At 42.6% G+C, this 14,384-nt stretch overlaps 1 protein-coding gene across 1 annotated transcript; it reads right to left on the bottom strand.

Moving 5' to 3' along the window:
* Positions 1-12,014: 12,014 nt before the first annotated feature.
* LOC130552396 (natural killer cell receptor 2B4-like) lies at positions 12,015-14,181 on the bottom strand (the record flags this gene model as incomplete). The annotated part of the gene is made up of 3 exons (XM_057330642.1): positions 12,015-13,275; positions 13,391-13,687; positions 13,884-14,181. Coding segments are annotated over 3 exons (741 nt in total), but the record flags the coding sequence as incomplete, so codon positions are not given.
* Positions 14,182-14,384: the final 203 nt, after the last annotated feature.

The following is a 14,384-nucleotide window of genomic DNA, read 5'->3' as shown; positions in this document are numbered from 1 at the left end:
TCCGGGAAAGTTTTGTTGCAAAAAGTTTCCTTTTAAGCGCACTGCCGATACATTTATTATGGTTTGTAAAACCAATCTGTATTATGCCGCTGCTGGCTGACATCGTGCCTGATGAATGATTGACGCTGGTTCGCGCCGCGGACGAATCGTTCATTTGAACCGGTTCTTTCTTTTTAGTGAACCGGTCGAACCAGTTCAGCTGAATCGTTCCCGTTTAGCGTCTCCCGTAAACACTTAATATTATCCACAAATTAATTCCGTTCTTCACTTTGCATGACAGTCCCGCGGACTTGAACCAATATACCGGAGTTATTTAGTTAACTGCTGTGTGAAAAGAGAACTTATGAGCACACGCGCGTGGCTCTCGTTCTAGAGTCGAGAGTCGGCTATCAATGTTTTGTTTTGAAGGAGAAAATAAAACATATATCGCTGGACTCGGACGAGACCGACTAGAACATTTGCGAGACCAATGACCAAGTCCGAGACAAGTCCGCACCCCTCAGGCCGCCCCGGGAGTGCCGGACCTGAGGCGCTTCATCTCTTCTAAGAAGAGATCCCGAGACATGTGTGCCCGGGACTGTGGGGGTGTGCCCCCCCGAGGAGGGGTGCATAAAATTCCAAGAAAAATTGAGGCTCCTCTTCAGCACCCTCATAGGGCCGCTTTGCAATCTCTGCCGCTACCTGTGTTTCGGGGATTAGCGGGTTCAAAAAGAATGCTAGATGTTCGGTTGTCTCCTGCCATATTTCAGGACGCCAAATATCTGGCATCCCCCCAACGAGACGAAGTGCCAACATTGATACCCCTTTAAGAGAAGCTGGCAGCGTGGAAACTACTGCCAGGTATCTCTCCATGGGTATAAAGAACCGTAGACAAGGGCTACAGGATTCAGTTTGCATATCACCCGCCGCGTTTCAACGGCGTGGTCTTCACGTCCGTGCAACCGGAGCGAGCGCATCTGAGCGCAAGACAGAGAATCAGGCTACTACAGCCGGTATTTTCTAGTTCCCAAAGGGATTGGGGATTGCGTCCGATCCTAGATCTTCGTGGATTAAACCGCTACCTAAAGACGCACAAGTTCAAAATGTTGACAATCAAGATGATTGTGTCTCACATTCAGCTGCACGACTGGTTCGTGACGATCAATCTGAAAGATGCATACTTTCATATAGAGATCCTGCCACAACACAGGAAATTCCTGAGGTTCGCTTTCGGGGGTGAAGCCTACCAGTATCGGGTTCTTCCATTCGGCCTTGCCTTGTCACCCCGCACATACTGTTGAAGATATTTTTGGCTAAAATATAGAGGAATAATGTATACAATTGTTTACTATTATAAGGTCATTTTAAGAGTTTCTTATCTGGGAGGCCGAATGTTTGTTGACACAAAGAACCCCCTATGTAGGCTGGGGGAGGAAAACACATCTGTTTTACATTATATTGGGGGCCTCAGATAACTAAGGTTGACGTGTGTGTGTGTGTGTGTGTGTGTGTTTAGCACACTATATAAAGGCTTTTCCAAAAACGGAGAAGAGAGTCACATTGCAATCCTACTCCATTAATGAAGTGGCTTTTGTATCAAAACTCGAGACTCAAGAGTAATTCTTCAGAACACGCAAAGAAAACAATACACGAAATGCATGGATGCAGCTCTGGCTCCTCTGCGACTCCAGTGCATCCGCATTTTGAATTACATAGACAACTGGCTGGTTTTAGCTCAGTCTCTGGAGCTAGCGCTTCGACATCGGGACGTCGTCTTAGCTCATCTCAAAGCTCTCGGGTTAAGACTCAACGCCACAAAGAGCGTTCTCTCCCCTACACAAAATACACCGTATTTGGGGATAATATGGGACTCGACCGCGATGCAGGCACAACTGTCTCCTGCACATGTCGAATCCATCCAGAGCACCCTGAGGAGCATCAGGCTAGGCCAGAAAGTGACAAATCATCACTTTCAAAGAGTTCTAAGTCTCATGGCAGCGGCTTCCACAGTGATACCTCTGGGCCTCCTGCATATGAGACCATTTGTGGCTCAGAGCCAGGGGGTTTCATCCAAGGGACAACCCCCAGAGGCATATAAGGGTGACGCGCCAGGGGCTTCGCACCCTTTCTGTGTGGTTCAGACCTCGGTTTCTGACTTTAGTTCCCACTCTCGGTCCATGTTGTCATCGCAAGATACTAACGACAGACGTATCCCTCACGGGTTGGGGTGCGGTCTTAGATGGCTGTCCAGCCCAAGGGATCTGGAGAGGTCATCTTCTCGATTGGCACATCAATTGCCTCGAAATGATGGCTGTATTTCGGGCCCTGAAATACTTCCTCCGGCAGTTATGAGGCTACCATGTCCTAGTGCGGGTGGACAACACTTCAGTAGTCTCGTACATAAATAACCTGAATAAACTGGCCCAGCAGATGTCCCTGTCCCTCAGAGCGATTCACATCCCGGGGCATATGAATGTGGGAGCAGACTTGCTGTCCAGACAAGCTGTGACAAACAGGGAATGGAAACTCCACCCCGAAGTAGTCAAACAAATCTGGGAAAGATTTTACGAAGCAGAGGTGGACCTCTTTGCTATTCAGAAGACAGCACAATGTCCCCTCTATTTTCTCTGAGTCATCCAGCTCCCCTGGGTCTGGACGTGATGGCCCATACATGGCCCAGACTGCGTCTTTACGCATTTCCTCCGATAGCTCTGCTCCCGGGAATCCTGGCGAAGGTCCATCTCTTATTGACAGCTCCCCGTTGGCCAACCAGAATCTGGTTCTTGGACCTAGTATCCCTCCTCGAAGGTTCGCCATGGGCGATCCCAGTCAGGAGAGATCTTTAGTCTCAGGCACAGGGGACAGTATTTCATCCCCGTCCCGAGTTCTGGAACCTCCATGTCTGGCCCCAGCAGGGCACCAGCTGTGAGGTGCTGGGCTTCCGCCTGATGTAGTAGAGACTATTCTAAGTGCTAGGGCTCCCTCCACTAGAAGGAGCTACGCCCTTAGATGGAGCGTTTTTGACATGCAGACCCAATTCACTGCCAGATCGTTTCAGTGTTGGGGTTTCTGCAAGAGAAACGGTCCTCAGGGACAAGCCCTGGTACTCTCAGGGTTTATGAGGCCACCATTTTGGCCTGCCACGCCTTGATTGATGGGGTTTCTGTGGGAAAACACCCTTTATTCGACCGCTTTATTTGTGGAGCGAGGCGGCTGATGCCTCCTTCTAGACAGACAGTCCATTCATGGGATTTAGCGATAATGCTCGAGGGTCTGGTTAGCGCCCCTTTAAAATGTTTTTTTCTAATGACAATCACCTCTCTTAAGAGAATCGGAGATTTGCAGGCGCTCTCGACCTCGCCGTCCTGTTTAATTTTTGCCCCTGGGATGCTCAAAGCTATTCTGCATCCTCACCCGAGTTATCTGCCTAAAGTTCCGTTCTCCACCATGCATCCGGTTGTTCTTGAGGCCTTCTGCCCTCCGCCGTTCACGACGTCAGACCAGGAACGATTACACCTACTGGGAGTAGCTGATGGGAGCCGCAACAAAGGGGCGGCTGCCACCAAGCAAACAATGTCACAGTGGGTGAGGGATGCTATTGCTCTGGCCTACGAGGCGCGCGGTCAAGCTTCACCTCTAGGAGTCAGAGCTCATTCAACAAGGGGGGTTTCATCTTCTATGGCCTTAGCAAGAGGTGTCCCCTTGCAGCAAGTGTGTGACGCGGCGGGCTGGTCCTCTCCGCACACATTTGTTAAACTTTATAGTCTGTATGTCCATGCAACTCCAGGCAAACGCGTCCTGGAGTCTACATCCCAGAGTCATATTTGAGGCCTCCTCTCGGATTGTGCACACACACCATAAAACCTTGGGGGGTCAAGACATTTCCAGTGCGGCGGCGTTGATATTCTCGTTCCCATAGCGTTTGAAATGCAGCATCGAGTGTAGCTTTTGATAGGCAACGTCTCGGGTTACTTGGCTGTAACCCAGTTCTCTGAAAATGCGGGAACGAGATGCTGCACCTTAATGCCGCACTGTAGGCATGCCTGGACATCCTTTCAGACAAAGTTGGAACCTGAAGACGCATTCGCGCCACGCACATTTATAACCTGCAGGTGCTGGTGTAATTAGCCACGGCACCTGCCGAGGGTATTTAAAGCCAAAAAATGTTGGCGTGTTTGACACACGTGCTTCACAACCGGTCGAACAAAGACTGTTCTCCCATAGCGTTTGAAACGCAGCATCTCGTTCCCGCTTTTTCAGGGAACAGGGTTACAGCCAAGTAACCCGAGACGTTACATCTGTTATGTGAAACAGTATATTGTGTATATATGTTATGATGTATAGCTTTACATGTAAAGAAACTCATATAAACATGTTTGACATTATTATAGAAACAGTTCAGACTGGTGAAGAGGAGATCACTTATGCAGATCCAACATTCTGTAAAAGACGTGCACATCAACCGGTGAGATCATTCATGACGTGTGTGCTTCACATTTACATGCATGTGTATGTAATGATCCATTCTAATGTCATGAGAAGAGGCTTTGTTTCTCTGTTCCAAATGCAAGTACCAGTATCAGTAAACAGATATGTTTCAAGTGCATATGGACGGTTTCATCCTAACAACATTAACAACCGTTACTGCGCATGCGCACTTTTGTGACCCCCAACTGAACTTCCGGTACAGATTCACGAACAATAGAGCGACTGTAGATTATTTCTGATAACAATCAAAAGAAACCGAGAAAAAGTTAGACTCATCTCTCTAGTATTTTGAATTTAGACTGCGATACCAAGCTCGACCGCTAGATGTCAGTGTACCATACGGTTTCTTTAAATGCGACCAAACTACAGGACACATTCAACAAATCGTTTATTTAATTAAATGAACATACAACAAAATTCAACAAATCGTTTGTAGTATTATAGGCATATAGTCATATAATAATATAAATTAACATGAACATAAATTGAATAAAATATAAATCGTTATATTATTAGACACACACCGGAAGTTCACTGGGGGTCAGGCGCGTGCGTCCGATGAAACGGTCTATAACATAACATTATATCTTACCAAATCATTTCATATCTCTTACCTTCGTGTTGTGGGTAAAATAATTTGGAGATTCTAAGGTGTTTTATTACTCCACACAATCTACACACTGTGGTCCACAGCAGTCTATGTGTGTAGGATGTAGCTGTTCTCTGTAGAGCTCATGCACTGAGCATCTCCTTCATTTGTTGTTTTGGGTCAAATTCCTTTAAGCAGGAATTGACAGTGTCCATGCAGGTATTCAACACTGATCCTTCTGCACAGGCAACTGTAAGAGCCATATATATGAAAACCATAAAAACAATAGAAATCACCCCGCAGCTTTCATGTACTGTAGCTTTCATGTAGAGCGTGATTCCCAGGGAATTCATAAACCTATAAAACTTATAGACTGAAAGCACCATGTATGTGCCATCAAATGAATAGTTATTAAATGATGCAATAAAAAAATGAAACAACTTATATTTGATCATCTTCAATGAATTTGCAGAAATGTTCTGTTGTCATTTGATCAAGCAGCTTGTTGAGATGACTCGATCCCATCTGTTCTGACCTCTCATTGGCTGCTGTTTTCTTCATTCTCTTCACACGTCACTTGACCACATGAGTAAACATTCAGGCAAACACCTTCAGATCAAAAGCTTTCTAAAGTCAAGAGAACATTTCATTTAAGTGTCTCTAAACTTGAGTATACACTGCAACTGCAAGTTAGATTAATTATTAATTTCTGTATCTTGTGTGTTTGTATCTGTCAGAGAGCTGCAGTGGAAGATGATGTGGTGTACGCAGGAGTCATGAGAAGATGATTCTGAGATTCTCAGACTGATGCTAAACTATAAACTACGACTGCTTTTAAATATGCTTTTACTTGTTATGTGAAATGCAAGTGTGCATGTATGCTAACTGTCATTTTATTTATATAGAACAATTAAAAGAACACATGTTGACCAATGTGCTTAACATGTAATCTTAACAATGAGATTGATAAAACACTAATAAAACAGAAGTCACTGATTAAAGTCATATGATAAAGCTCTCAGACAGCGGCAGCAGGCGGGCTAGTCCAGTGTTTGATAACCGCTACAGCAGAAGTCCGGATCACAGACCTCAGAACTTCAACACATTCATTGCATAAAAGCATCAGAAGGTTCTTAACAATTGCTCACTCGAAAAGTAGTTAAATCTGTCCCACTAGATTAAAGCACTTGTCACACAAATGTATTCTTTTATACGGTGTTTTTAAGTGTTGCAATTTCAGTTTCACACTATTGTAAAGTGCTACTGTAAAACACTTCTCTGTAAAATAACGGTAAATTACTGACAGCACAGACGCCAGTAATCTACTGTTATTCTACGGTATGAATACTGTGAAGTTGCTTTACAGTTTTTTACTGTAAACACAAAAAACTGTATTTTACGGTTTACTATTTATTAATTTTGTACAGTAAAATCCTGGCAGTAATCTTCTGTAATTCTACCGTATGAATACTGCGACACTGATTTACAGCTTATTACTGTGAAAATGACAAACAGTATTTCCAGTCATTTTTCTTATTTTAAGCAGAGATGCCAGCAATATTCTGTAGTTCAATGAATACTTTGAAATTACTTTATAGCCATATTCTGTCAAAAAATATATGAAGTTTTTCTGTAATTATTAAAATTTTTGTAATGCTTAAGAACAAATTCTAGACTAAAACCAGCCTCATTAAAACATTGAATTGTGAAAATAAAATATGAATTACACTGAATCTGGAGGATTTTGTGTTTAATGCACTTATAATCACTCACTTATAAAAGTCCAGTTTTAAAACAGCACGCTCCTCCCTGCAGTCAATTTTCAATATCTCTCTTCTCCTCTTAAAATAGTTTTTTTTACATCCAGTTATTTACAATTTTCACACAAACACGGACAGGCAAACTCATACTCAAACTCACGTGAAACATCAGCGTCATTCTTCTTCAAAAACAAAGCCCACAATGCATTGCGTAAAACAGTAAAAACTCGTAATGCATAAATGCTGCAGATTACTGTTGAAAATGGCTTTTAAATTAACAGCCGTTGCTTAACATTGAAAATATTGCCCAGAATGAATCACATTTTTTTACAGTAAAATACATATAATAAAACAGACAGTAATGACATAAGAAAAGTTTAAAACACTATAAAAATAAATGAAAACATATCTATCAGTTTTTATTGCAAAAGAGTCATAAACTGACTGTAGCTTCTGTTACAAACTTAGATGTCATTGTAAATCAGCTAAACGTCCTTTAATAAAAAAAACCCATAGCCTTAAAAATGTCATGTGGTGCGACCGTGATTTATCTTACAATTTCATTATGTTTGTTTACATGGTAACACTGTTTTTTATTTTAAAAAAATGTATAATACTTTTTTCTATGTAACGCTGATTTTTTTTTTTATCTACACTACACATTATCTTTAAAATCTTAGAAACAAAAAGCACACATTAAGGTTCAAAATGGACAAAAATGTCAAGTGTCCAAAAACGTAAATGTTTTTTCCTGTGGCTCAGTGGTTAGAACATGCACAAACACATGTATATCATAATGCTTAGGCTATGTAAGTGGCTTTGGATAAAAGCATCTAAATGCATCAATATAATATAAAGTGTCGTGAGGGGCTCCTGAACTTCTACATCAAAATCAAGCTCAAGAATCTCTCTACAGAAACACTAAAACATTTTTGTGATTTTCTGTAAACGATGATGTCTTTCTTAAAATAAATTGACAATAAAACTAATTCTTCACAGCATTTGATTGAATTGCAAGTAGTAGTAAAGTAACAAAGGTGTCAAGTGGGAATAAAATGTGCAAACTTTAGTTTTAATATGAGGTGTGTGAGTGCTGAGTACCACGGGCATGCAAACACCCATGAGCATTTTTTGATGCTCAAATATTGAGTATGTTTGGAGTATATCTTTTTACCTTCACCAGAATATGATTTTTTTTCTTTTTGATATTTTTCAGATATTGTAAAAATCAGATCTTTCCTATCAGAGCATGCAACACAAGTCCTACAAGCTTTAGTCCTGTCCAGACTGGACTATTGTAATGCTATCCTTCCAGCTTGCACAACCAAACTTTAACAGATGATCCAGAATGCAGCGGCAAGAGTGGTCTTTAATGAGCTGAAGAGCACACGTGACACTGCTCTTCATCAGGTAACATTAGCTCCCTACAGCCGCCAGCATCACATTCAAAGCTCTGCTCTTGACTTACAAGACCACCACTGGGTCAGCACCCCCAAACCTACACTCAGCAATTCAGACGTATGTACCCTCCATATCAGAATCAGAATCAGAATCAGAAGAGCTTTATTGCCAAGTGTGCTTGCACACACAAGGAATTTTCTTTGGTGTTGGAAGCTTCTAGTACAGACATTCAACACAATGACAATACAATATAATACGATTTAAAGTCTAAAACATTCTAAATTGGTTTTCAAACTTTTTCCTTGTAAAGGCTGAAGTATAGTTCCCTTTTTACACATACTTGAGGGACAGCGTACAGTGCGCATGACGCAAATTTCTTCATCAGAATAGAATGCTACTGTACGCGCACTGCTGGAATTATTTTACTTTACGTACAAAGTAGTCGCAGGTCGCGCATGTGCATTCCATTTCTTGCCGTAATTAGTTTAACCACCAGGTGGCAACCGTGTCCTTGGAGCATCGATTCAAGGTAGTAGAAGAAATCCTGACCCCTGTAGGCCCGAAGAGGAATTGCAATATGTTGCAATGCGTATGCGTCAAAACCATGTGAACGCGTATGAGTCAAAGGACGTATACTTTGCAAGGTTGTGTGTTCGGCTGTCCGCGTACGCCCACGTACATGTAAAAAAAGCAGTATGCCACAGGCTTAAGTTATACTCGTGCGTAGGACCTACGCCGTAGATTATGGCGTAGCCTACGCAGAGCCGCGTACCCTGTGCGTACCCTACGCCGTAGCCTGACGTGCACCTCTCCAAAAATGTAACAACGCGTCAACTCAATGCGGACCCTACGCGGACCTCAAGTGCTGTGATTGGTCTGTTTGAACCCCTCCCTCAGGTCAAAAAAACTCCACGATAGCATCATGTTTACTCAAACGCATTTCCGAATGAATTACACTCGCGTGGGCACTGATGCCTAGTGGTCATTGCCTGTCGATGCGGACAACGACGCAGAAGTGTAAATGAAAACCGACACGTAACCTACGGCATAGAGGCTACGGCGTAGGTCCTATGCATGACTATAACTTAAGCTTTAAGGCCCCCTTTGTGTAGAGTGCATTGCTTTTTGAGCCCCCAATTAGAGACTTATAATCTTAAACTTTGAATTTTAATGAAACCAAAAACATATTCAATTAAACAATCCTGGAACTTCAATTCTTTTGGTTGGTGGTCTTATTTTTCTGACATTTGATTGCGCAAAATCTGCAATAAATTTCTATATTTCATAAAACACCACAAAATCCATCTAGCGGCCCCCAGTTTGAGAACCACGGCTCTAGATCCGTGCGCTCTGCTTATGAACAGTGTCTTGTGGTACCATCCCAAAACGGCACAAAATCACTTTCATGCACCTTCTATGGAACTGTTCCACGATGGTGAGATGGTCTGCAGGTCTTCTTCTTCAGCCATCTTTAAGAGTGGGCTAAAAGACTCATCTCCTGCGTCAACACCTGACACAATAACACAGAGCCCTCTTCTGCTTTTCTTTCCTACTTTATGTAGTGTTGCCCTTGTTGTTGCCCTGATTGCTTCTCTTGTCCTGCCTCATTTGTAAGTGGCTTTGGATAAATTCAGCGTTTGCTAAATGACAAAGTAAATACTACTAGCAAGACAGATGGGGCAATTGGAGCGTTTGATTTTAGGGGCTCAGATGTTCTCAGCTAAAGTGACACTCGCTCATGCCTCTGTTAAAGATGTGCACTAACACATACTGCTCAAAACACCTTCACACTGATCCTGCTCAAATCCTGTGAAGAACAAGAACAAGAGAGAGATTAGATGTCTATATGATTTTAATAAATGTGTTGCGTTGTAACCACCCAGAGAGTGGTTACTGTGAGTTTTTTTGGTTGTAAGGCCACTCCCATCCGCTAGAGGCTCTATGTAGATATATGCCCTTTATATATGGGTAGAGAGGAAGAACAAGTCAAATGTTTGGTGAAGGGAAAGCATGGTGATCCTGTGTGCTAACCAAGCTGTTTAAAGTCCTTTTGATAAAACGTGATTTCATGTTCACTCAAGTAAGTGTTTATAATCCAATGTTTGTTTTATCGAGTGTGATTATATTGGGGTAAAGATGGTTACGTTGTATATGTTTGTGGTTGTTGTTTTGGGGTGATATCCTAATGTCAACTTGTATGCTTCGTTTGTAGAACGACTCTTTGAATGATGTTATTCCTCAAGGTCCTCAAAATGGAGATTTCTATGTGACTGTGGTCATGGGAATGTGATAGTATATCATGATAACAGCATTGTCAAGGATTGAGATCTTCAGTGCTCTCCACAACCTGGGACAACAGACTTTCAAGGTTGTTCTCATACCTTCGCAGAGACTTTGACTATGAGACTTTCGAGATTATTGAATGATGAGATTTATGGACTTTGGGTTACTTCGGACTTTGGGATTTCTTAATCATTGGGTTGGAGCAGGGTATAGGATACGATGTGTTTTCTATGGTTTTTATGCCATATACAGGTGCTGGTCATATAATTAGAATATCATCAAAAAGTTGATTTATATCACTAATTCCATTCAAAAAGTGAAACTTGTATATTATATTCACTCATTACACACAGACTGATATATTTCAAATGTTTATTTCTTTTAATTTGATGATTATAACTGACAACTAATGAAAATCCCAAATTCAGTATCTCAGAAAATGAGAATATTACTTAAGACCAATACAAAGAAAGGATTTTTAGAAATCTTGGCCAACTGAAAAGTATGAAAATGAAAAGTATGAGCATGTACAGCACTCAATACTTAGTTGGGGCTCCTTTTGCCTGAATAACTGCAGCAATGCGGCGTGGCATGGAGTAGATCAGTCTGTGGCACTGCTCAGGTGTTATGAGAGCCCAGGTTGCTCTGATAGTGGCCTTCAGCTCTTCTGCATCGTTGGGTCTGGCGTATCGCATCTTCCTCTTCACAATACCCCATAGATTTTCTATGGGGTTAAGGTCAGGCGAGTTTGCTGGCCAATTAAGAACAGGGATACCATGGTCCTTAAACCAGGTACTGGTAGCTTTGGCACTGTGTGCAGGTGCCAAGTCCTGTTGGAAAATGAAATCTGCATCTCCATAAAGTTGGTCAGCAGCAGGAAGCATCAGAAGCGTCTCGCCTGGGCTAAAGACAAAAAGAACTGGACTGCTGCTGAGTGGTCCAAAGTTATGTTCTCTGATGAAAGTAAATTTTGCATTTCCTTTGGAAATCAGGGTCCCAGAGTCTGGAGGAAGAGAGGAGAGGCACAGAATCCACGTTGCTTGAGGTCCAGTGTAAAGTTTCCACAGTCAGTGATGGTTTGGGGTGCCATGTCATCTGCTGGTGTTGGTCCACTGTGTTTTCTGAGGTCCAAGGTCAACGCACCGTATACCAGGAAGTTTTAGAGCACTTCATGCTTCCTGCTGCTGACCAACTTTATGGAGATGCAGATTTCATTTACCAACAGGACTTGGCACCTGCACACAGTGCCAAAGCTACCAGTACCTGGTTTAAGGACCATGGTATCCCTGTTCTTAATTGGCCAGCAAACTCGCCTGACCTTAACCCCATAGATAGAAAATCTATGGGGTATTGTGAAGAGGAAGATGCGATATGCCAGACCCAACAATGCAGAAGAGCTGAAGGCCACTATCAGAGCAACCTGGACTCTCATAACACCTGAGCAGTGCCACAGACTGATCCACTCCATGCCACGCCGCATTGCTGCAGTCATTCAGGCAAAAGGAGCCCCAACTAAGTATTGAGTATTGAGCCGGCAGAGCAGGAAGCCTGGGCGTGGCAGGAGAAGTCAGAGCGGCCATCTTGACTGAGGCACTTGGCACAGAAGAGTCGAGAGTATCCATCTTGTCAGCGGCATATGGAGCGGAAGAGCAATACACAGCCCAGACACACCACAAGGCTCCAACCACAATCGGCAGAGCTGACTCCAGGGACAGGACCTCAGGAACAGACACCTCCAGGGCCACCGGACTTGAGACCACCGGGCTTGAGACCTAAGAGACACCAGTGCACCCGCACAGACGCCAGAGGAGTATCCTCCAGGTAAGAAAGCAGATGCCTGTGCCTTGAAACCATCATCCTGTCAGTTAACTCTGGAGAGGCGACCATCTTGCGAGCGGGCTCTGAACTGGCGGCCATCTTGCGAATGGGCTCAGGGCTGGCGGCCATCTTGGCTGGAGACTCTGGCTGCATCTAAAATCGCATACTGTGACAGTACGTACTGAATTTGAATAAGTACCTATCGACTGTTAAAACAGTTTTATATAGTATAAGTGGGAGTAGTATGAATACATTTGGGACATACTGCGTCCGCCATGTTTTATGGTCATGTGACCTGTATGCTCTTTGACCCATTAACAACAACCTACACATGAGCGTTGATATTAAAAACACAATTTAGTCACGAGAAATTAATGTACTGGCACTTATACCAAAAACGGATTTCAGACGCAGCCTCTGGCTTGGCGGCCATCTTGGCTGGAGTCTCTGGCTTGCTGGCTATTGCACGGGTGTCGTGTGCCCCCTGCACAACACTCACTGTAAATGCAGAGCCGCTCAGTTGTGATGCAAGATCAAAGTATTGCTCCAAATACGGATCATGCAAGGGCATGAGCGACCCGAGCGGCTCAGATACCCCCCTCAAAAAGAAATCCTCAGGCATACCTCATCAAATTGCCTCAAGTGAGCCAACTCGTCCTTAACATAGTCTTCAATAGACCGATCTCCAGACAAGCAGTGTATCCACTCGACAGATGAGATGAGACCACAGCAGGTTCCATTTTGATCTGATCTGTTGAGACCTCGGTCACATTTATTCTCCATGATTCAAACACATCAATATATATATACATCATAGAGCTGATTCATCAGAGGTCGATGGTGATTCTCGTCTGGATCTGACGTCATAAACTAGAAAAGCAACAGTAGCCACGCCCACTACAGCAGACACGACCAATCGGATCACAGCTTCGGTAAAACCACAACACCCGACACAAACTGAGGAATAGAACCGAAAGAGACTTTTGTGTTTATGTTCAAAGAGACAAACAAGGAACTTTTACAATGATTTAGCCAAAGAAAAGGAAAAACTGTAAACATACATGTGACTCACCTTCAGACGTGTGACAGAGTTGAGTGATGTGTAGATGTTGTGTGTGGTTTGTGATGGGATTGTTGACCACACATCTGTATGTGTTTGTGTCCTGATATTCCACCTCCAGAGGTAGAGAGAGTCTGATGTTGAGATCAGACACACTGATGCTGGACAATAAACTCTTTCCTTTGTACCAGGAGACGCTCACATCATGTGACACATTCACCACTGAACACAACACACAACAACATGATGATGAAGATGATGAAGAACATTGAGAAGAGACTCTGGAGATGACGGGAACAGGCAGACCAGCTGGAATAAATGCAAAGAATCAAATTAATGAACAGCAAACACAATTTTATTTTAACGATTTTTCAAATTTTTTAAGTCCTAAACCAGTTTATGTTTATTATAAGTTTGTCTTAACGCACATTCACATCAACATAATTTATTTAATGTTTTATACTTTAAGGATTATGCTGTTTGAAACATATTACTGTCAACTCACCATAGACAGTCAGACTGAAGTGTCTGATGAGGACAGAAGGTTTTCTGCTGATCTCAGCTTTATAAAGTCCAGTGTGTTGAGTTGTGATGTTTGTGATGATGAGAGATCCAGTCTGAGCATCTATCTCTACATGATTCTTCAATCTCTCATTAATAAATGATGTCATATTGACTTCTCTGTATAATTCAGCTATAATCTCATCTGGACTCTGAACACCAAACATCCACTCGATCACATCATGTGTGTGTAGTTCAGTATGAGTGTGTAGAGTAACAGAATGTCCCTCCATCACTGACACTGACTTCACTTCATCACCAAACACATCTGAACAACACAAACACTGATATTACAGAAATTGTAAAATAGTTTATTAAAACACAACTATACACCACATAAAGTTAAAATAATCTGCATTTGTGTAAGAAAGTATCTGATATATCTGAGAGTTTAGTAATATAGCCGCCTCCTGCATGTGCAAGAAGTAAATGTGTGAAGACAAAA

This window comes from Triplophysa rosa, linkage group LG4 (assembly GCF_024868665.1).
Source record: "Triplophysa rosa linkage group LG4, Trosa_1v2, whole genome shotgun sequence".
NCBI lineage: Eukaryota > Metazoa > Chordata > Actinopteri > Cypriniformes > Nemacheilidae > Triplophysa > Triplophysa rosa.
Note: the sequence above shows the minus strand (reverse complement) of the source record. Positions and strands in the feature narration are given on the sequence as shown.